Source organism: Lagopus leucura, unplaced genomic scaffold (genome assembly GCF_019238085.1).
Source record: "Lagopus leucura isolate 7727_CA_CO unplaced genomic scaffold, USGS_WTPT01 Super-Scaffold_100012, whole genome shotgun sequence".
Lineage (NCBI taxonomy): Eukaryota > Metazoa > Chordata > Aves > Galliformes > Phasianidae > Lagopus > Lagopus leucura.
In genome coordinates, this window is record NW_024962267.1 from 19,675,027 (window position 1) to 19,699,736 (window position 24,710).

A 24,710-nucleotide genomic window follows, 5' to 3' on the forward strand; every position below is an offset into this window, starting at 1 on the left:
TAACAGCTCCTGCATCACAGGCAATATTTTAAGAGTTAATTTCTACACTGAAGTGTAAGAATTAGAGAACAAACAGGTAGAAAGAATATGCATGCAAGTTGCTGCTTGCCCGCAGAGATGGAGACGAATCCACACACCTCTTTTCTGGAGTCTTATCAAAGGAGCACTTTTAGAACATATTTCCCCAAGCTTGCGTGCAAATTCTCTCAACAAAGAAGAAAACACCCAACTTCTGGGATGAGGGTTCTGATATTAACACAACACGGATTTTTGGCAACGGGGCAATCTCTCAGCACGCTCTGTCCAGCTCAGCCCCCAGCACTTTAGGTCAAAGCACCTTCAGCTCCAGCACAGCACCACTCTCCTTTTGGTACTGATCCTCTCTGCTTACGCACTCAATTCTATAACAAAACTACAAGCAGCAACACGAAGAAATGTTTGAAGACCAGCATGCTGAAGCTGCTTGTGCTCCTCCCTCTCAGCCTGACAGTGTGACAGCCGCAGCACTGCATCACTTTCCTTTGTATCCTGACTAGAAATTACCACTGCAACCACACAACTGGTGAATTACTCTCCCCGCAGCGTAAAGCCCCAGGCTCCTCTTCCTTCCCAAGCTGTCATTTATTCCTTTCTGTGTGTTTTAACAGCGCAGGCCCAAGGCAGCAGCCCAGCTCTCACCCTCCTGCCCACACCTCTCTGATCAGCTTATGAGCATCTTGCAGAAGAAGTCGTGACAACTGCAACAAACCAATCCACTTACAGCCCGAAAATGAGAGGTTTTCACCAACTGTCAATTTAAAAGCCTTCGCCTGTTCCATCTGCCGGAACGAACACAAACACAAATGCTTTACAGCGGTCAGGCTTAACACTGCTTACTAATTATCAGATGGGCACCTCGGCCCCCAATGATCTGAAAAAACATGCCCTGTAACTAAGAACTATATTAAATGGATATTTAGGTCAAAGCCCAAATCCATCTTCCCCCAGCAGCCGACAGCTGCAGCACACTGCCTGCGTGCTGCCATGGAAACAAAAGGAGCTCTGGCAATGGAAAGAGCTGTGCAACCCTAGCGGACAGCAAGTCAGCCTTGTCTAAAATACACCTTTGGGCTCACCAATTGAGCAGCTCTCCTCTGCCTGCTTTGTCCTTAGATGGAACAGCTCTGACCGAGGCCTTTCTCCTAGCAGTCTGAGAGCCAGGATATTTCTCATTGCAAAGAGCTTGCAGCCTCCCTAAATGACATACACAGTGTGGAAACACGAGGACCACAAAGTGCTTCAAGAGGCAGGGCTCTGCAGCCCCTTTAAGGAAACAGAAAATCCCACCGCTAAAATCAGGGTTTTCTCCTGAGGTAACTGCCATCAGATAACAGCAGCACACTTCAGAGAGCAAAGACTGTCAGGATTAGACAGAAATTCCAAAGAAATGCAAATTCCTTTACGCTCAGCACCGTTCCTCTGAGGAAATGTGGCACAAAACTAGCAGTCCCTTTCAGAGACGGGCAATGACAGCCACAAGAAGAAACTGAAAGGAACATAAAAGCAGACAGAAACAGAAAATTAAAGTAACGTCACAGTAAGGTCAGTCCCAAGCACGTTAACAGCAGGAAAGGCAACGATCGCTTCAAAACAAAAGATATCTTAGCAGCACTCCTTGTCTTTTTATTCATTTTCAAAGTCCTTAGCCTCTTTTTTTTACCTGACCCCTCTGGCAGGCATTTAGAGCAGAGCCTCTGCAACCACCATGCACACGCTGCGCAGACCAAGCGATGCTGCTGTGTAAATGATCAGAAGTGGGGTGAAGTAAGAACATTTCTGCAATTAAGTGGCTAGAACAACCTCCTCACCACGCGTGGCTAAAAACTACACCGCTTCAAATGCTTATTACCTGCGACAGGACAGAAAACAGCACTCCCCCCTCCACGTAGGGCTCTGGGTTGTGGGGGTGCCTCAAGGTAGGTCTGAGTCCTGCCAGGAAACTGTATCGGTATTTTCAGACAATACAGAGCGTTGCTTTAAGCACCAAAACCCCAGAGAATGCAGCCGAACAATTAACCAGAGCACAACTCGACTCCAGGAAAACAAACAAAGCCAATGCAGATGAAACGCCTGGGAAATGCCTTGTTTTGCTCATCGGAAAGCAGGTCAGTGTCAGAGGTGAGCTCTGTTTTACACCGTATCTTTGGGGAAAGCCAGCGCCAGCACAGGAGAGATTATATCAATTGTAACGAATGAAAACCCGGTGATGAGATTTTAAGCTGCAAAAAGCCATGCTCGAGACATCACGGGAGTTGTAAGCAATTTATAAACCCATGTTGGAGGAGCAAAGATGCCCACAGCACCCAAATGGGTGGTGGTTAACTCTAGGTTACGTTTTGTGACTAAAGACATAAACAAGGAATTAACCTTCGTGTCTGAATATAAACAAGACTTCCTTACAGCGGGTGACAAAGCTGAAGAGGGACAGATTACACAGTAAACAAAAGAAGAATCAATGTCAAAATATAAATTAAAAAAAGATGAAGTGGGAGAAACATGAAGCGGGTTTTAAATGAACATAGAAAAGGCTTTTATTTGGCAAGCCAGAAAGAAAGCCAACACGGAGATGCCAAGTACAACTGAGAAACTGCTTGGCACAGTTTTACGTTTTCCAAATAGGTAAGAATAAAAGACAAAGCAAAAAAGAAAAAAAATGAGCCACAGAAAACCGATGACTACTTGGTAGAGAAGAAAACAGGTTTTTATATGTAAAACAACAACAGTTTTCAATAAGATATTATTATTTAAATTACAGCCAACACTATAATGTAACTCACAGATGATCTGCATTCCTATTCTGACCCAGGTTGGCAGCTGGGAATTACAAGGTGTTACCACACCTCCTCCCCATGCGCTCCTCCAACTTGCATCAACACGCAGCTCAACTAAAAGTACCCTCTTCAAATACAAGCAACCCTACACATATTTTATCCATCAGCTAATAGCCGAGCCCTTAAGTATTGAATCTCACACAGTCCTACAGGGGCTCACAGCTCAGTTACCTCCTGGATAGCAGAACAAAAGAGAACAGCATTTGGCTGGTTTTGAACCTGCCCCCTGTTTCCCAGTTGTCATCAAGAAGGGCTCACCAAGAGCAAGCCCATCTCTGCCCTCCTCCTCTCCCAGGATGCTGGAACCTCTTTGTCTTCCCCTTCCTACACAGCACAGTTCCTCCACTCAGCTCGCTTGGCCCTTGCATGGATTGAACTTCCTGCTGTTCTCATGCACTTCCTTCTCCTATATTCATTTCCAGATGCAAGGACCACCGCCACCCCCCAGAGCCCCAGCCATGGGCACGCTGCTCTCTTTCAATGGCAGCATGACAAGGTGCTCTGTTTTCTGCCCCTAACACTACTTGCTTTCAGCTCTGCAGAGCGCTCCATTCATGTTTCCCACAAAGCTCTCACAGATGCAAAGATGCAGAGCCTTTGATGAATTATTTAGGACTGCTCTATTCCCATGCAGCTCTTTGCGCTCTGCCACGTTTAAGTTTAATCTGCCAGTTTATCCACCATTAACCATCCCAAGGTCTTTCCGCAGCTCATTTTTTGACCTTGAAAAAAAAACAAAACAAACAAACAGGAAACCATCTCCCTGGTTCACCCTCTATACCTCACCCAGGAGGTTTGCCAGTATCTTAACCCAAAACTGTTGTAGAACATGGGTTTGCTGATGATTTTTTCAAAGGGAACTACTTATTTCCAGATTTCCCACTTTTTCCATAACTATACACATAAGAGAAACCTCCCTTTTATCTGATGGCAGCTTAACTCACGCCTCTAGTGAGAGCAGCTCCTCCAGTCTTCAAATGAACCGTACTTAACAAATTTCCCATGTCCTCCTCTCAAGAACTCCAGCAAATTTGTGAGCTGTGATTTCCCCTATAGAAGCCAACCTCGCCCTTCCCCACTACATCATTTATCCATAGCACTCACGCTTCTGAACAGCCTCTGCCAACCTGATGGCCACATGCTCAGCGTGATTAAAGCACACCGAGGCAATTCCTACCACAGGCACACCCATGCAGCCACAATCAGGTCAGTGTGGTTACAGGGGTGTGATCCAGCCTCTCAGCCCACAAACCAAGACTCTGCTACACGCCTGCTTATCAAAATGCTCCTTCCTTTCAAGTCACCCCCGAGGAAGCGGAACAAACTGTACAACCAGCACTGGTGCAATCTAGGATGCTTCATTCTTCTACCAAGTACCAGTGCTGTCCTGTACCAGCTGGTGAAATCACAGCACTGGGATGCAAAAACTCACAGTATCAGGTTCAATTACTTCCAAATCTCTCTCACCCCAACCTCTCTGCTCACCACTTCGAGTCTGGGCTCCAGAATCACAGAAGCATTCAGATTCACCTTCTCACTTCTTTCAATTGTGGCTACAGATAGCATGTTCGTACAGAAGTACATCTAGAAAAACATTCCCCTTCTCCACAAGGGAAATTATGACTTGTTTATGCAACACATTTCTGAAAACATTTTTTAGAACTCGAGTCATGTCTCAGAGATTGCTATGCTGGTTGTCAAAACAGAGTATTTTTTTCCCTGACTCTACCATATGTAATGCTAAGTCCACTTTCCCTAACTTGATATCACCCATGCAAGATTTGGAGATGATTAGTGGAAAATACACAAATGAGACACTGTTCTCCAGAGAGCAGCATAGCAGGAACAATCTGAAGTTCTTCTATTTATTAGCCTGATGCACATCTAACTTGTTTAAACAAGGCTTTTGTCAAATGTCAAAAAAAATGTTAATGCAATCCAAGGCATGCTCTCAAGGGGAATTTATGCTGAGCTGGAACCAACTTGCAAGCCTTAGCTTCAGCCACAAGGAAACACTGAAGGGGAGCCCCTCTTCCCAACTGCAAATAGATCTGCTAAGATAGAAAGGTTTACTTACCAAGAGCTGTTACAGGGAGCTTAAAGCAGGAAACCGGGGTTAGGACACATTTGAAACACACCAGTGTGAGGTCAAAGACACCCTAATGCTCATGGGACAAAGCAGCACCTCAGTGTTCCCCTCTGATCTCCATCGCCTGCATAGTGATTGTGAAACTGCACTCAGCTTCAGCAGCTTGGGGAAGCAGCGCAAATGCTCACCTCAGGTGCGCCTTCAGATGCCTTATTAGGTTTTGCTTTCTTCCCCCCCAGAATAAGGATCACATCCACTCATGTCTATCTCACTACTGTTCTGCCTAAGAGAAGACCAGAAACACTGAACCACCACAAAATCAAAGCATCATTAAAAAAACCTGTGCATCTCTTAGTGCCCCATACAGCTGAGCAGGAGAAATGGTCCTGAAGGCAGAAAGCAGATGAGAGGAAAAAGGACTTGGGGCTACCATTATCTTTTGCCTTAGAAGTACATACAGCAAATGTTAAAAAAGTTAAAGCTAAAACAGCCCATCAGAAAAGCGGCTTCCTCAACCAGCTTCCTCCTTAAATGCACCTGCTGTCACAGGACACTCAGAAAACAGCCTTATATAAATAGGAAATATTTATTTTGGAAACAAAGCATCTGTCAGATGAGGGTTCGACTCAGTGACTATTTGTGGAACAAAGCCTTTCATCTTCCACTCACGGATCAAACATCAGGTTTGTAGGAAACCTAAAGAAAGCAAACCAATCGCCCAAACCCCTGGATCTGCAACCAGCAGCTGCAACTCCACCTCCTCCCCACCGCCTTGTCTCACCCTTGAGTTGCTCACAAGTCTGGAACAGGAGCAGAAAAATCTGTGGAAAATGCTGCTGTGAGCATCACGCTTGCTCACGTTAAATTCAGCTCCTCACAAGCCTCAGCAGCTGCTGCACACGCAGCTCGGAAGGCCTGCCATGTCACATCAGATCTGTGAAGGGAAGGGAGAGCAGCATCCCCTCGCTGCTTATCAGCTCTGTGCACACCCTGCTCACAACCCCCCTTCGCCCTGCGTGAAGAATCAGTGCAACAGCTTGGATCACCCAGATCTACGTCAGCGCAGACCCACAGAGGTCTCTGATGCTGCTATGGCTTTTCATTGGAATCAAAAAAATCCAGGCTATGCACAAACATCAGCTTACTGGTACTTCTCCACTCGATGTTTATGAAGCTGAATTTTAGCCTGTAAGTGGCAATACTTCCTTTCTTAGAACAACATTCAAGCAGGAATTAAACTGTTCCTTGGTCTTCAGAGAAATCTCCCCCTGTGGCTACGTTCTCATTTGTGTTTCCTGGGCGATGCCAAAAAACTCCAGCTTGCTTCCTGAGCCTAGCAAGTCCCATCACCTCAGGCATGCACTTTGACTCACGTTACTATACTAGGAACGCTGCATTTAAAGAAGCCTAGGCAGAGTTTGCAGCAGGAAACATCTCAGCTACACCTCAGGAACCTGCAGCTTACTTACAAACCTGCTCTCATGCTTTTAGCATCCAATATTTCACAGCATTTGAGCAAGACCTAAACCAGGTCTAGGAAAGGCAACTGGAGAACACAATGAACCGGCCTGCCAGGCTCCCAGTATTTTGACAGCCCTGCTCCCAAGGATGGCAGTGATGAGACTGGGTTTGACACACTTACCTGACTGCGTGTGCTGATTTTTTGCGGTTAAAACAATTTTAGCTCAACTTTCCACAGTGCTACGAAAGGGAAATGCGTACAAAGAAAGGGAAACTAGAAACTGCCTTTATGATAGCAAATGCAGAGTCAACCAAAGCGGTTATCACATCAAGTCAGCTACTGTTGCAGATCAAAACTGTTGGCTCCTCCCTGTAAAAAAGGATTCCTTTTTTCCCAGGCAAGGACAGACAACAGGACAACCACAGCGCACGCTGCAGCTGCTGCCAACAGCTGTACCAGATCTTCTTTGGGGTTTTTTTTTTTTTTTAAACTTTAGTTTTGAACTGCAGTGCGTAAGAGTTCACATCCCAAACCAAACACAAAGCAAGCCCCCAGAATAAACTTCACTGCCTTACTAATTAAAGGGATCCATTCTTTCAGGAAGGCTGACATAAACCACTGCTGTGGGGTTACAGGAGTATTTTTAGCGCTCCATTCCTCCAACATTTCACAGGGGCAGGAGGAGCAAGCCAGAGCCTGACCATCCATATAACCTCATGAAACACTCCAGGAAGTGGGCCATCATGTAAGTTCATCCGCAATGCCATGGGGCAGCTGTGTAATGCACTAAACCTTGACAACACAGCATTTCTTCTCCTGTACCAGGGGTTTCATCCCTCGTTCTGCTGCCAGTAAATGCTCGCAGCTGTATTCAACTGCATCGCCCTTTGCTGTGAGCAGGTCTCAGGGCTGCCTTGCTGTGCTGGGTCAGGCGCCGACACCCTACGTGACAAGAAGCTTAACAGGCACAAACGTTCAGCCACCAGCTAAGAAGGGTTCCTGCTTCATAATTTTCAGCTGGAGATTTAATACTCTGATAATGAATGTGAACTGCGGGGTCTGCCACACGGCAGCAGCGAGATGCATCTGAAATGCAAATTACATGAAATCTAGCTTTCTGCCACTACAAGACTCACAGAAAACATTGCTTACTGCACACGGTGTACCACAAGGGTAATATCGCATCATTTACAAGAAAACAAAGCCTGGTCTTGACAGTGAAAGGCTTGGGCAGGAACGAGGAGGGAAAGATTTTGGAACCGAAGGAAGAAAAGGTATTTCCGAGTTAAAGGTCTTCACCTAGCTCTAGGAAATTGTGTTCACTATGGTGTGGAGTAAGGAAATTCCATCTCACAAGCAAGAGCTACCTGCTAAGCATTAGCTGGAAGCCAGCTCAGTAAGAAAGGCTCAAAGTTGCTGACACCACCAGGAGCTGGAGCTAGGCATGGCAAGGATGCTAGGCCATCACACAGCATTCTGCACAGGGCTAAGTACACAGCTCCAGGCTGACCTGCCAGACACTACTTCATGGGTACAAAGAACACAAACTCACATTTGCAGAAAGAAAACCTGACCAGAAAGACTGAAAAAAGCATACAATAAAACCAAATAGGAAATAAAGTTTACATACACAATGTAATTACCTCCAAGACACTCCAAGCAACAGAAAAGGCAAGCTGACTGCACCAGGCTACTCCTGACCAGTACAGCAACAAAGGGATCCAACCCTAAATTGCATAAGATACTATTTTTCCCTACATTCATGCAGAAGTTGAACCAACAAAAAGCAATTTCAGCTGGAGGAAGCAATCTTAGGTACACAAAAGCCAAGCTTTCAAAGGCCTGATAACAACCCAAGTACAAATACCTTATTAAGGGCATAACTGAAGCCACAGCCGTTCCGTAGGAGTTTGTGCTTTTAATAGGTAACTCTGAAACATCCATTTGTCAAATCTGTTCTGAAGATTTTCAGTCCACTGTTGCATGTAAGTGTACTCAACTACAAATTCCTCAGTGCAGCCTGGAGGAGATGAAGGAAAAAAAAGCCACGAAGCCAACCAAACTTCCAATCTAGCACCCAAATCACAGTGGAAGATGAGCCTAAAAACTGCCCCAGCTAGAGCCCTGAAGTGGCAATCTCATGTAGTGAAACTGCAGCCTTACAGGTTGGGCTTTTACTTTTCACCTCAAAACTCTGCCTCAGTAATTCCTGTAAGGTTGTTCAAACTCCATTCCAGATGTCTTTCACCTCCAGAGCTCATTAACTAGATGTGCTTGTTGACCATACACGAAGGAGAATAAATGGGCAGAACTCCAGCTATAATCCTAGCAGCAAAGCATTCTCACTAGTGAAATCTCTCACTCTTCACAATTGCAATGTTCTTCCGTGCTGACGGATAAATAAATAAAACACACCAGAACTAGCAAAGGAAACTTAAGTCATTTTGTAACAAGTGGGGGAATCACAAAATTTGAAAGGCAAGTCGCTGGAAGGCAGCAGCACTGCAGTCAGCTGGCTCCAATTAGCACTGCACCTTTATCACCTGCAGAAGAATTTCCTTATGGGCTGAGAACCACCCATTACCCATGCCTCTGCTGACTCACCCCAGTATTAAATCTGGCTGGAAAGGGTGGTGCTCTTCTATATATGCAGACAGCATTCAGCACTGACTTGGCAATACGTACAGTTACACACCAGAATATCTGTTATACAATCAAATCACAGGGAACAGTTCTAGGAGCTTGTACTTACGTTACAACCCCTTTTTTTTTTCCCCCCTCCCAGTTAGTATAATGTACTATGAAAACAGCAAAATATAAGGACTTTCAGATAATCTGTATTGCATGCTTCCAGTCCACGTGGCTCAACGTGCTGAGCTTATCCACCAAGTGCCCTCCTATCCACTTGGTGCTGGGAACCCGCTGCAGAACACTGCTCAGCTCAGGCCAGATCACCAGGGCTATGGACAATGCTGCCTCCTCTAGGACCAGTTGAAGCTGATAGATATAAAGCTAAATACATTGATATTGACTGAGTAAGTCGATAGATATAAACTGAGTCACAAAAAAAGGTAAAAAGGCACGTAGCAATTTTATGCTGGGTCACTTTGCTAGGCTGCATTACAAAACTGACTGGTGAACAGCAGCCTACTGTTTACACAAAATAACTGGATATCAGATGATTACAACTTGAAGCATTACCTTCCATGCAGGTCAGCTTGCTCTCCTCTGTCATCTTTCACATCACTCCACACAGACAGCCTGCAGCAGATGCCTTCAGGCCCCGTGAATTCTGCCTCCCTGCCAGCCAGATGCTTTGTTGTGCTACTTCTCATTAGATAATTAATTAGATCTTCATCATTACAGATGATGTATGTTCAACCTTCCCTGTTCTACCCTATACACATATCAATAACAGTTTGTATTACCAGTTTCTAAATAGCTACAGCATATATACAACCAAAGACACGGGGAAAAAAAAAATAATGGTGCAGGCTGCCTCCTACATCAGCCATTTAAAATATACAGAGAAATACAAATTAAATGACCCTCTTACTCCTGAAGCTTCTACCTGACCAAGAGCCTGAAGACCTCTACAGCTGTACTGCAGTTCAGAGTGTATCTGCATGAACTGTCTCAGCTCCAGTCTGCATCTCTGAGATGTGCCTCACAACTGCTCCCAGCACGTCTGACTGGAAAAAACAAGACATCAAGAGTGAAAAATGCACAGTGCCAAAAGACTGCTTGTTTCAGCACCTCTGCATCTGCAGCTGATTTTATTGGACCCACTATCACATTTTCCTAGCGTTACCCTGTTGGGTGCATGTTCCACTAAGCAAATATGACTGTGGTAAAACTGACTTAAGTGATTTCATGCTCTGGAGTATAACAGAAGGGTTTTTAGAACTCAAAGCTTTCTTAGCTCCAAAGCATAGAAAAAAAAAGAGCACGGGAGCAAAGGGACAAGGCACTGCCTGACTCCACGATCCCATCGGGCAGCTCGCTAGCCTGGACACACACACATTATTTAATAAGCACAGGGGCTTGCTTGAAATTAACACACGGCAGCTAGAGTTTAATTTTACACGTGTTTATACAGCACATAAAGTAGCATATAATACATAAAGAAAAACAGATGACAGTGTTTAGCCATGAAAAAAGGTAGAAGGGAATTTAAAAGTACTCCTCAGGCAGGTTGGAAAAGATACAAGCTGACAGATAAGCTAAATTCCAGCAGAGTGTTGGGATTACCAGAGGGGTCCTTTGTAGAAGCTGTATACAAAGAATGAGCCCACTGATTTGTGCCACAAACCCTTGCTTCATATGTTCTGGGTTTCAGTGGGAATGAACACATCCCACCCAGGGAGGAGCTCCCACACAGCAGCCCCCAGAACCAGGCACAGGGAATGATTTTAGGAACAGTTATGCACTAGAAGCAGAGCACGTAGGGACAGGGCACTGGATTTGAAGGGAACTAGAAAACAAGCTTTGGTTCCATCTCGTGCTCATGAAACAGGATTAGGTAAGGTTCCTGTAAGTCAGCAGTATGCAGTAAGCAGCTCCACCACCCAGCACTGAGCAACACTGAGCCCTCAGCTTGGAACTGCTTCCATCGGCAGCAGCTCCACGTGAAGTAGGTGTTCTGCCCTGCTCACCATTCATCCACGCTATACATGGGCAACATTAAATTCACTGTAGATGGTGTTTCAGCCTGGGGCCCTAAAAATATAAACCAGCATGCCTGCTTGAAACACTACGCTTCTTTATTCGGGGATGGAAAAGGATTTCTTATCAGTCAATTCCTTGCATACTTTGCAAGGGTAGAGGTTAAGGCAAGCTGAGATACGTGTGTTCCGTAAGGATAAAGAAAAGGAGCCCAGTCCCAACACCTTCCTGCAGATAGAAGGCACAGCAGTTACTGCAGAAAACCCTGAGGCATGTTGCCTACACTTCTGACAACATTTCTAGAAGCGACTGGAAAAACAGCTTCCTCCGTTGCTCATTCCTTTTCTAACTGAGCTGAATAAGGGTATTCCTAGGTCAAGGCTCACACTGTGTCCACAGGCACATTAAAGACCAGCAAGGATTTCATAATCAAGTTTGAATGGTATCAGATGCTCACATTAAATACTAACACAGGTCTGAAAGCACAGTCCATGAGCACAACTGAACCTCAGTTTTAATGGGGAAAAAAAACATACAGACACGGCAGGGAGATAACGTGGCCTCACACAAGCAATTATTTAAAACTGTAATTAGCAAAGCAACTAAGTCCCTCTTCATTCTGGATACCTGAATGCAGGTTTCTGCTTCCCTACCAGCCTAACCCCAGAGAAGACCTCCTTCCCTGGAGCATTCTGGAGGTCTCAGGACACGAGCAACAATCACAAGGCTTGCAGATGTTCCGACACTCGTGCACAGTGGAGGCAGATGTTGGAAGGCAGTTACACCACCTGGCTGGGCAGCATCACCTGCTTCCTGCCACCGACATGGATTCACAGGCAAGAGGAATTTATGGAACTGGCTGGTAGCAAGGGAGTAGAAAATGAAGAGCTCACGAAAGTAACCAACAGGCTTTAAAATCTCCGGTCAGAAACTATTAGCTCACTCCTTACAGACCTTGTGATTTGATTCTGATGTTGGGATGTACAAAAGTGTCCCTCCAAGTCAACGCTTCACAGAACGAGGCTGAGGCTGGCAGGACCTCCAGGTCCTTCTGGGCCACCTCTGCTCCTGCAGGGACTCCCACAGCAGGTGCCCAGCACCACGTCCAGGTGGCCAGGTGGAGAATCTCCAGGGAGGAGACCACACAGATACCCATTTTTCTTAACATGTCCTTCCCTGCAGCCTACCCTGCCTCTCCTGACCCCTGCCCACGGCCCACTGGCACAGGAATCCCTGCAGAACAGCATGGTACACATACCTGGCTGCCCGCAGGATTTGCTCCATCGCTGCTCCGTTCATCTTTATTTAGAAATCACTGAACAGGGAAAAGAAATTCAGCACCGCGTGAAGTTTAACCTACTTATCAGCCTTGTTTACTGGCAGAATTACAAGCCTTAAGATGACTGCAACGCCCTGTAATAAGCCTCTACTTATCATAAAGTCTCCTCCATGCTTCAGGTTAAAAATAGGCAAATATGAAGGGCTGGAGGCTAGCAGGTAATGCACTTACACACCAGGAGGACCTCCGCCAAGCCGAGAGGCACAGCACCCATTTCCTGCAGGGATCTCAGGCACACTTCTAAGACTGAACATAATGCAAACCAAAGCAACTTTGCTTTTGTTCTTCCCATCCATTATGTTCACACCACGAGATGAGAAGGGAAAAGGAAAGGGAAGGATTCCCACATCTCAGCCTTTGCAGAGACAACAGTCACTGCAGTAACACTGCAGAATGGCACAAGGAAGGCTTACCTATGGAACAAAACACTGATGCTCAGCCAGTGCAGCACAGGTTACTGTGTGTTCTGAAGCAAAAAAGGAAATGGGTAACACAGAACATTAACAAGATGCACAGACCTGCCCACATGAGAAAGAAGGGCGATGGGAACACATTTCAGCAAACAGAACCATACAAACAGATTTTGAAACACAGTCACATCACGTACCAGAATGTCTCAGGGAAAGGGTTTGGTGAGGTTCAGAAGCAGCTAACAGATGCTGAATTCATGCCCAACTTAACATCCCTAACACCTTGATTTCCCTAAGAAAAAAATCACCTTGAAAGTGACAGGTGGACATTCACTGCGATTAAAACACAGCACCCACTACACAAAAAAGCCTATCAAATACAGCTAATGGATTACTTGACAACAGATGTCATGTATGTTTTAAAATAAATGTCATTACTCGGTTTACCCTAAAATTAATCAAAAAGCTTAAAGCCGAGTATCTTTTTCAAAGGGGCAAAGCATTCCCATACAGGTTTTTCCTGCTCCTTGCAGGGGAGTTGGACTAGATGACCTTTAAGTGTCCCTTCCAACTCAAACGATTCTATCATCTTTACTGCCCTGCATCTGGGGCCATAGAAGTTTGAAGGCACTTCCAGCAACAGGAAGGACAGACTGCTGTCCCTTCACACCATGACAATTCAGGACACAGATGGATTTGTCTCTCACCTAAGCACTGCCACAACATAACGAGGCTTCGTCCCTTTCAGCTATTCAGGGAAAAAAAAAAACACCTTCAACTTCAAGCAATACAGAATGCACATGGATGTCAGTGTGCAAGACTATGGATTGGCTAGTAGAAGTTCATTTATTTTCTACTTAAGCAGTACTTGAGCATTTGAACCTGCTGTCCTGCATGAGCGCAAAGATTTTTCAGTGCAGGACTTTGAGATTGAGGCACAAAAGCTGTTGCCTTGCCAACATAAATATTTCTGTATCGCTCCACAGAAGAGCTTCTGAATGAGGATGTTGCATAAGGAACAGTTGGGTCAACACTGCTGTTTCCCAGGCAGCTTAACCTGACACAAATGCAGTCCCAGTCCTGGAAAGGCAGATGTTTCAGACAGTTGGTAATTCTGGTGCTCATCCCAAAGAAGGCTTCAGTTCTCAGGAGCCACAGGGAGAGCATCTCCATTCTGAAAGTGCTCTGCAGCAGCAGCACTAGGGGAGCTGAGGGTCCCTGATTCTTACAGCATTCATTCTAAGTAGAAGTGCCACTTTATAGTGACAGTAAGGAGCAACACAACATCATACCATGCCAAACATCACGGTCCTCAGACCCAAATGTGTGCACCCACAGCAAGATGCAGGGAAGCTGTGTAAGGGCTCCGTGCCCCCTGACAGAGGCATCACACACCCCTCCAATACAGCTGCACTAAGTGGTTTAGCACCTGTGTTTCAAAATAGTTCTCCCTTGTGCCTTAAACATAAGCACTGCCATTAAGACACTGTTCACATGGGAATAGGCAGGGGAAAAAAATATCACGTGATGGTATTGCAATCTTCTGCTTAAAATGCACACACATGCATGTATATACACAAGAAGCCCAGCACAAGTATAACAGTATTTCTGGAATCCATATTCTCTAGCCAACCAGCCAGACAAGCCTACTACCAAACACATGCAAACAAAGAGAGAGCCATTATAAATAACTTGGAAATGCCAGGAGCTGGCAGCAGTCAGCACAATATTTTAGTTCCCCTTCAAATCCGATTGCAAAAACTGGCATTTACAGCTTCCAGCAAAGGGAAGATCTGCTATGGGGTTTTCTCTCAAAAATGAAAGCTTCGTTTACAGACATTCAAATTTCATTGCAAAGAACAAGAACCCCCTGCTAGCACTAGGAAAGGAGGAATTGCAAATCTGCCCAACAATTGTGATGATTACTTGTTAGGAAGCACGTACAAAGCTGAAATTAAGTTCAAGTCCAGAAGCGAGGGCACATTTACCCGTTTATCCAAAAATAAAGTCTTGCTTGGTGCAGCTAGAACTGAGGGAGCTAAACGTTGCCTTCAGATGTTATTTAACTTAGTAGCTCCTTCTGTCCATATTTTCCTATTGGAAAATAAAGTTACAGGTAAAAGGTCTTGGTTAATCAACAAGTAATGGCTCCTGTATTCATTAGATACAACTCCATACTCCCCAGGTGGAACAGTTAGAACCAGGAAGCACAGGAATAATGTACCTAACTCGTAAACGTCAGTTTCCACAGCTGACATTATAGCCAGATCACATGGGAAAGACTTCATAAAGACTTTTCTACAGTCTTAATATTGAGATTTACCCTTCAGACGAGTGACCTTTACATCTTTGTCTGTGCAAGATGGAAGTCAAAACAGAAACAAACACTATCCATGAAGATCCTTCCAGTGCTTGAAGGGAGCCTATAAACAGGAGGAGGAGTGGCTGTTTAAGAGGGTAGATAGTGATAGGACCAGGGGGAATGGTTTTAAACTGAGACAGGGAGGTTTAGGTTGGATATGAGGAGGCAGTTTTTCACCCAGAGGGTGGTGAGGCACTGGCACAGGTTGCCCAAGGAGGCTGTGGATGCCCCATCCCTGCAGGCATTCAAGGCCAGGCTGGATGTGGCTCCGGGCAGCCTGGGCTGCTGGTTGGTGACCTGCACACAGCAGGGGGTTGGAAATGGATGAGCATTGTGCTCCTTTGCAACCCAGGCTGTGGAGAAACAGCAAGCCAGGCTGGGCTACAAACTAAGGCTCACTTACAGCACAGTAAAGACCTGAAGTTTTAATTGAGAAGAAAGCCAGTGTGAAACCCTCTCAGAGCGATGAGTCTGTGCAGGCTGCAGGTGGAACAGAGGCTGGCAAGGCTGGGAGCAGCTGCGTGCCCCAGAAAGCAGAACCTCTCCATCAAGGAGAACCTCAACAGAGAACAAGGGCCACAGCTTAAGTCTTATTGGTGTACTCAGAGATAAATAAAACTGCACAGAGCTCCAATGCACTGCACGCTTGTTATTTTAACGGCACTCGTTGCCCGTGTTGTTGTAAGGAAACATTTGGTACTGTTTTGTCAATAAAGCAGAAGTATTATGTCAAACACTGTCATTACGTATGTCAGAAACATCAAAATCATTCAATGCTCCGTTCTAAAAATTCCATCAAGATAATAGCTTATGTTGCATGCCTTTCATGAACAGAACAGATTATCATTTCTCAAGTTCAATACACTGACATTTCTCTTTCCTCAGACGTTGGAAACCCATTCTGCTTTTTTGGCAGAAGCCGCCTTTCGCTGTGTTTACTGCAGTTGCCTAGGGGAAATCCTAACACCAATTATCAAAAGCAACACTATTACATTAACAGCCTGCATTAATGGCTCTTTTTTTTTTAACCCTACGTGGCTCAAAGTGAACACAAACACACATACACCCTAGAAGCAGATCTGCACTCTTCCCTTTTCCAAAAAGCCGTGCCAAAGAAAACACTATTATGTTATTTCAGCACCCTCTCACAGGTCAGTTTGTAACCTGGAGGTTGTAAATTCAGTAATCAGCATTAAATTAATTGATACAGCAACATCAAGAGTGGCTGCGGTCTGCAGAGCAGACCCAAACCGTTCATTCAAATGCCCCCAGCTCATTCCTCTGTGCTGACCTACGAAGTCAAGATCTGAATGCAACTCTACTAACGAGCCTGCACTCTGCAACAGACAACATCGTGCTATGGAACCAAATGCAGCCACAGAGCTGTCTACTGAACTCCTGAAAACAATAGTGGTTTGACAGCTGATACAAGCAATTCCATTTTTCTCATGCAAAAGAACTGTTAAATCTACTACATCATTGCCAATGGTTGAAATAGAGAAATCTGGAGCTCCCCTCAGTAAGCAGCACTTATGAGTAATTTCAACCTTTCCCTGGGTCTCAAAAGAGCCCATGTGCTACTCTGCTTCAGGAAAATCAAACGTTCCTTCCTTAGCTTGACGCTCACTGGCATTAGTTAACAATTTCAGGTTAAATTTACCTTTCCAGTCACGCTGAGCATCCTCAAATTCAGGACGAGTAACAGCAATGAACACTACAAGAACATCACGTTTTAATTGCCCTTTTCCTTGAACAAATTGTGCTTTAGTCACCTACACGTGAGCTCCATTACACCAATACAACTTACCAACACTGGTAACCCAAGCAGCAGGCAGAGATAAATACATATGGGAACCTAATTTATACAGCCCAGTTATGGGAGTGGAGATGAATGCCTCTCCAACAGTTTTACAGAAGAATTCATTGATATAACACAAGAAAGCCATCCATTACTGCCATTGGGAACCCAACCAACGACTTGTTACAGGCTAACATAGAAATTCCATATTTCTTTTTAATTTTAACACAATGACATCTAGCATCTGGCACACCCCTTAATATTGTGCAAACATCAATCCATCTCATTCTTTAATTCAGCCAGTGACCTTAATACCAGTTCAGATCTTAATCATCTGGTTGTGTCAGTGCAGCTGGCAACCATTCTGCTCAACACGGGACCTGCCCAATAAATTATAATGAAAACCCCTTTAGCCAGCGCTTGACAAAGCTTAACCAAAATGCAATTCCTTCACCTTCTAGATCTTATTTTCATAACAACACCTACACAGCATTCATGCACAGTAACTGAAAAAGTAAGATGAGCACCAGAAGACTTCCAGACCACTTAATGAAATGCCTTCCCAGTGTTAAAAGGGAAGCACATCACCAAAAACCTTCAGCTACGACATGGGAAGCTGGAAGGAACCCATTCCAACACGTTTCCACCATACAGTTCAAATTCCACACGCAGTGAAGCTCAGCCTGCTCATCCATGAGCTCACAGGGCTGGCACACAAAGCACCAGCAGCACGCACATGTAAAACCACAGCAGGGCAGCAAGGAGACGTTGCAGAGCTCACAAGAATTCTCAAATGAAGCCCTGCATCGAGACTGGAGGCCTCCAGCTGGTCACTCCTCAGTTTCCTTCTCCTTCCCACAACCATCAACTGCAGAGAACACAAGGTAAGTGCTTAATCCCAACACATGGCAGGTCTGTGCCACGCTCCTGCTCCCACCAGAAGATGCTTCCCCACACTTAAGCTTTCCTTTCCAAAAGTAACTCTTGGAAAGAAATCTGATCAACGCTTTTAAAGACGGTTTAATGGCCGTATCAAGAATAATTCGCCTCAAATCTACCTCCACCCATTTCATAGCAACAAGAAAAATGCACAGATTTAAATATTCCTCGCTCTCGCTTCACAAATCTGGAGCTTCAGCTTGTTCTGAACAGTATTACATGACCAAGGTAATTAGGAACAGATTTGCAACATGCATCACGCAGGCAGCACTGGGATATCTGAGCGATTATTTCAAGTTGAAAATGTCAAAGGCGTGCTTTTCAATTTGTACGTTCTCTATGGGCCTTGGGTAGGTGGTAGAGAGCAAGTACAAAGTCATATAACTCACACAGCACCACACAACGTCACGTGGGAAGCAAGTCTCAAGTAATAAACTCTTTACAACTGGCAACACAGGACAACAAAACATTTAATTAAGGATTCCTCCACTATTACTTTAAAATCCAGGCACAGCCCTGCCAGCAACACACCAATTTTGCTTCAGCTAAAAGAAGCCATACTGTTGACACAACAAGACTTTACTGAACAGCAGCTCATTCCAAATTTAAAACACTAAAATACATCTGGCACGCAAATCATAGCATGTCATGAGACTTTTTCTTCTTCAGAAATACCAGGGGAAATTAAGGACAAAATAACTTAAGCTTTCTGGAAAGTCACCAATAAGTAACAGCTGAAACTTTGCACAGAGGGCTCTGCATGATTTTGCCTTCTGCAACAGGATGACGTTTTTCTAATAGCAGAAGCCTCAGCTGCACTTGTCTGGAAAAAAAGCAGCAGAAGATGCTGGGCAGATAGGAGCCCTGTTAGCCCCCTGCAGCACATGGGACTGCATCGCTGCTCCTGGGACACACGCATGCCTTCTGGAAAACACAACTGAAAGTTCACTTCCAGCAGATAGACATGACACTGGCACATCCACAAAAACCCTTCCGGAACGTCTTGGCGCTGAAGATCACTGGTTACTGGTTAACTCAAGTCTTAAACTTACCCCAGACTGACAGGACTGTGTTCTGTGGATATATAGCTGTGCTCTCCCCTTTAACAGTTTAAGTGCAACGGCACGGGACAGGCAAGCACAGCCATATGAAGCAACTCTCTCTTGTGGTTACCTCAAACTTGAACCAAGGTCAGACCACAATTTCCGCCAAGACTACTATGAACCAACATAAATGCCTCTACATCAATAAAACCTTACACTCCTCAGTTACTGGCTCTAAATACACAGCTTTGCTCCCCACACTTCATCCCTGGACACGCTCCGAGCAGCACCAGTGGGCTGAGTGGGCTGGCAGAGCTGGGAAGCAGCTCTTGCTCCAGTCTCACCCCATGTACTCAGGGTGCAGTGAAGCCCTGGCGCTGCTGCCCAAAGAAGCCATGGGTGCTGCATGGAGACCTTCAAGGCCAGGCTGAATGGAACCCTAGGCAGCCCAAACTGGTGAGGTACACCCAGCCCACGACACAGGGGTTGGCACTGGATGGGTTTTAAGCTTCCTTCCATCAAGCCATTCTTTGAAGTTCCCTAGGTGAAGCTCTCTGCTGTACCTGTGCTCCAAGGGATGCTCCACCTGCTGAACTGATAGTTTTATGCTTAGAGAAGCAGCAACCTGCAGATCACTGACCGCTTTGATCAGCTCTTAGCACTCAAGGTATAAGTACCATAGTTAAATGCTTCATCCCAGAGACATTATAAAGATTTTAAAGCGCAAGTAGCATCACAGGCTCCACAACCAGCATTTCTGGTCTGACACGTCCCAGCCACCACCACCAGGGTACCTTCAGTGCCTCGCAGAGCGCAGACAGTCACCCTGACTTCCATCCTACAGCAAACAGGATGGAAAATTTTCCAAGTTCTTCCTGCATCCTAGGGACACACAAACCCCAGCCTGACTCCACCTGCCATTAGCAGCAACTGGCTGGTTAAGTACTTAGCGGAAAGAAGAAGATAATTGAAAGAGTGTGGCTTCTGAGCTCGTGCTCTTGAAAACACCAAGCTCAACTGAAATACTTTGGAACAGAAGTGCAGGACTTACAACGCATTTACATCAACGTTCACCTACTCCCTCACATCAGCAGACATTTCCAGCCACCATCACTCATCTTTAGGATTCCAGAGGTCCATACAGAAGGAGGGAGGCCCAGCGCAGCGTGGCACTGGGTCACCCAGTGACCTACATACTGCCAGCCAGCAGCTCAGCTTCCACAGCATAATTGAGCAGGCTGTGCTTCTCTCACCCTGCCATCCCCGAGCACAGGGAATCCACCAAGTGCTTTTTCATTCGCAAGACACACCTAACGTGTTCTCCTCAGAACCACACTGCACATCTAAGGAGAAAACACAACCAAGCACTTAAAAATGTGCAGTACGGCATAAAGCACCGTCCGCTCGCAGCCCGGTGCTCCCAGAGCTGCGTTTCCCTGTCCTCGTGCACAAAGGCCCCTTAACACCCAGTCTCAGGAGCAGGCACCTTTGCGGGGGGACCCATCGATGCTCTCCGAGCTGGACTCGATGTCGGCGGCGGCTCTGCGAAGGCTGCTGAAATACGCTCTGGACCTGGAGAAGCTGCCGCGTGGGGAGCGGCCGTGGGGGCCGCCGAAGAGCGTGGAGGCGCCGTCCTTGCGGGCGAAGATGCCGCTGAAGAAGCGCAGCAAGCGGTGCTCGTGTGCCACGGGCCCACCGGGCGCGCCCTCCCGCCCCAGGCGTTCTGACAGCCGCTGCAGGTCGCTGTTATCCAGCGTGCGGTTCTTGCTCTTGCTCCGCTCCCAGCGCTCCAGCTCGGAGAGCGGCTCGGCCTTGCTCAGCACCTCACCCACGTCCAGCGTGTTACGCTTCTCGGCGGCGGGCGGCTCCGCGGGCGGAGAGCCGGGCGCCGCGGCCTCCTCGCTCCGCGCGGCCGGCGCCGGGAGGCAGCCGGAGCTGCTGTGCCTCCGCACCCGGCCCGGCGCCCGCAGCAGCTCCGAGCCGCTCCACTGCCTGAAGCTGAAGCTGCGCCGCAGCACGCCTGGCTGCCTCCGCGGGCTGCGCCCCGGACCCGCGGCCTCCGGCCCGGCGGCCTCGGCGGGAGCGGCGCCGGCCTCCTCCCGGTCGCCGGGGTGCCGCGGCCAGCCGAAGGGCGGCTCGGCGGGGGGCCGCGCGCTCCTCCGCGGCACCTTGAGGCGGCCCAGCTCCAGCTGCCCGGTGCTGAGGGTCCTGAAGTTGCGGAAGCCCCGGGGGCTGGGCACGCGGTCCTTCTCCTCGCCACCCTCCTCCTCCCGCTCCTCGCCCTCCTCCTCTTCCACCAGCAGCAGCCCGGCGCGGGGAAGGCTGCGGGAGCCCGGCTGCCCGCCTCCCCGCCGTCCGCGCCGAGCCGGCTCCGCGCCGCCGTCGGGCCCCAGCAGCTCCTTCTTCACCATGGTCACGGAGATGCGGTAGACGGTCTTCCTCTGCGGGGTGCCCCGCTGCATCCTCTCGGGAGAGGCGGCGGCGGGCGGCTCGCTGCTGTCCAGCAGATACATGGCTGCTTTCAGCCGCGCGGCTCCAGCCCCATGCCGACCGAAGCGCGGATCGGAACTCTGCGAGGCGAGCCCCGCGTCACGCCCCCGCCGCAGCGAGGCTCCCGGCGCTCAGCCGCGGCGTTCCCGCATCGCCGGCTCGGCGCGGGGGGCGGCGCGGCTCACGGCCGTTCACCGCCCGCACGCACCGCCCTGCAGATCGCGACGCGCGCCGCCAGCAGCCAGGTCCGGTTTTCAAAGGATTAGAGCGGCGGCAGCCTTCGGTTTCATTGTTTACGGCGGACCGCGCGTTTGCGTATTTTGCGCCCCTGGGCTGCCTTGTCTTTTCTCGCGGCCGAGTAAATCCCGCTTAGCGCCGGCTGCGCGGGCAGGGCGCTGCCAGGGGACGCGGCCGCTCCGCACCGCTGCCGTTCCCGCTCCGGCGGCGGCACCGGGCGGCGGCAGCCCGGCCCCAGCCCAGGAAGCCGCGGCCCCGGCAGCCTCCGGCCGGGCGGCACCAAGAGCCGGGGTGGAGTGCGCTGCCGGGAGCGGAGCGGCCGTTCCGAGCGCCAGACAGCGGGCCCGGCCCTAAGCTGCAATTCTGCTGTGCTAGAGCCTCACAGGGGAAGGCAAATGCTGCCCGGAGCCTCCCGCCGGGCTGCACGGCTGCTGAACTGATGCACGTCCTGATATCTCAGGTGCGGGGCAAACTGAGAGCAACACTGCCTTTTTGACACCGAAGAGTCAGAATTAACCCAGCTCTAAAAACAATGAAGGAAAGGGAGAAGGTAACTGATCAGAACTGAAGCCCAATGCTGTCAAAGCAATGATAGGCAGGAAGAGCTTCAGAGGAAGGAGAAGAAAAAAAGCTTTGCCTCAAGCAAAGCAGCCAAGCAGCATGACCGCAAGACACACACGGCACAAGGGGAGGCGATGTCAAAATCACTGCAGGCCGCGTGGCTGCGTTCTCACCCCAGACCCCTCACCGAGCGGAGATGCCGCGCTTAGGGTACCACAGGCTGGGACGCACGCGGAGCCGCCGCCCGCTCCACGCCACGTTTTGCAGCAGCCAGGCGCAGGCTCCCCGCTCCCAGCCGAGCCAACCATTTTTCAGCCGCCCTGCACGGCAGAGCCGTGAGGAGCCGCTCCGAGGCACGGACGGAGAGGCACGTTCCTCCAGCTCCGCTCGCAGCCTCGTCCTCCCGCTCGTGGCCGCGGTGTAACGAAAGCATGGACGTGCCGTGGGATGGGAGGCGGGCAGGCTCCTGTTAAGCAAAGCACCTCCTCGGTTCTCCCAAACCCCCTTTTTCCTACCGAGGCTGTGCTTTGGTCGCTGTGCTGTTGCCAGCACGGACCTCATGCTGCACCCATCGCAGCGACCCGCCCCCCAGCCACGCCGTGCCCCGAAAGGCTCTGCAACTCTAGCGCAGAGGCAGCCGTGTGCAACCACTGTCCCCACGCAGGAGGATGCCCTGGAATTCAATTCCACGTGGCTGCCAGCCGGGCCTCTGACCGCTCACCTACAGCAGAACGCAAAGGGGAGGAAAAGCATCATTAAGGCAAGTCTACTGCCAGCGAGTAACGTTACCGGGAGCCCGGACAAAATGTGGCTTCTGCAGCAGCAGCACCTGATGCTTAGTTGCAGTCCCAAAAACAATGTGATGGGTTTCCCTGTTTCGCTGCAAGCTCAACTCCTGTGATGCTGTTTTGCTTATGTGCCCACACTTCACTTTCTTTTTTTCATAACTTCCAGCCATTCAAATCATCACCGCGCTGTCTTTTCCAACAACCCAATGTCATGGGTTTCAAAGCAAGTTCACCTCTAGATGCACAGTATGATTCCAAGTATGTGTTCCTTTAACAAATTCTTCACAGAAGATGAAATTAGGTCACCTGAACAATTCTCACCCCTATTTTAACGTGATTTCACTTCTCTCTTCTAGAAATATTGCGTTCCATCCGCTGTTTGTCATTACAGATCAGTGCTCAACGAGGAAATGAGAGGAGGCATCTGGATGAGAACAGCATTCTGCTGGAGGGTACTGGCAACACAGAGACCAAACTCCAGGTCTCTCAAGCCATGGGGTTATTACATTAAACCACTGATCTGTGTTCTTCTGTCACTACGCACTTGTCCATTAAAATCTGCCCCAATTCACCGCAGGCAATTTTTTTGCTAAGACAAAGAACAGAGGCATCCCACAAGAGGAGCTACCAGCGAGATGTTAGTACTTCTGTCAATAACAGCCTTACTGTCAGCACAATAGGATCATATTCCTGCCCTGAAAACATTGGGTGCCAAGCAGGAAATGGAAACAGGCTGATGGGATGTGCACCGAAAATGCAACACAACTCTTTGTTACCAGGAGAGAAGGAAAACTGCTCCCAGTTCTCCCTGCAATGCTAATGCTGAGTTACCTGCAGCTCCACCAGCTCTTCTGCAAAAGCAGCAAATTACTGGCTCTCTGCAGCCTTGCTATCTGCTCTGAGATGATCCCAGCATTTGGCTTCCACTTCACATTGTTTTTTATTTGTTTTTTTAATCTAGGCTGCCAACCTGTATCGTCTGCCCTTAAGAAATATGAGTTCTATGATTTGCTTCCACGCGTGCTGGCAACATAACCTACACAATTCTGCTCACCATTCTTTCCAGCTTTAAGACAAGACACAAGTCAGCACTGACACTTCTCAGATACCAACACAGCAAGGCATCCTCTGTTAGCGATGCTCAGAAAGCATGGAGGGCAGCATGAATCATAGAATGGCCTGGGTTGAAAAGGAGCACAATGCTCACCCAGTTCCAACCCCCTGCTGTGTGCAGGTCACCAACCAGCAGCCCAGGCTGCCCAGAGCCACATCCAGCCTGGCCTTGAATGCCTGCAGGGATGGGGCATCCACAGCCTCCTTGGGCAACCTGTGCCAGTGCCTCACCACCCTCTGGGGGAAAAAATTCCTCCTGATATCCAACCTAAACCTCCCCTGCTTTAGCTTAAAGCCATTCCCCCTAGTCTTATCAGCATCCAAGAGGGGCTGAAGGGACTGCCCTGTTTGTCTGGTGCCCTTCAGCCACAGGTAGGCAAAGATTCCAGAGCTTCCATGAACAAACAAGATAACTCACCTTTTTACACACCCTGTGCTCCCTTATCAGGCTGTTAACAATGAAAGTTCACATACAATGTCACTTCAAAACGTCAGTTTAAGTACACAGCTTGTGAAGGTAAAAGCCACACACAAAAACACAACT

At 48.1% G+C, this 24,710-nt stretch overlaps 1 protein-coding gene across 7 annotated transcripts in view; it reads right to left on the reverse strand.

Annotated features, from left to right (window-relative positions):
• Positions 1 to 24,710, reverse strand: part of AGAP1 (ArfGAP with GTPase domain, ankyrin repeat and PH domain 1) — a 287,855-nt gene that overhangs the window by 214,788 nt on the left and 48,357 nt on the right. The window contains exon 1 of one of the 7 annotated variants that reach the window (XM_042874287.1): positions 20,464 to 21,514. The exons of the other annotated variants lie outside the window; for them this stretch is intronic. Within the exon in view, the coding sequence (XP_042730221.1) occupies positions 20,464 to 21,490 (1,027 nt within the window). The 5' untranslated portion in view covers positions 21,491 to 21,514. Of the gene's footprint in view, positions 1 to 20,463; positions 21,515 to 24,710 lie in introns of those variants that run through there. 7 annotated transcript variants of the gene reach the window in all.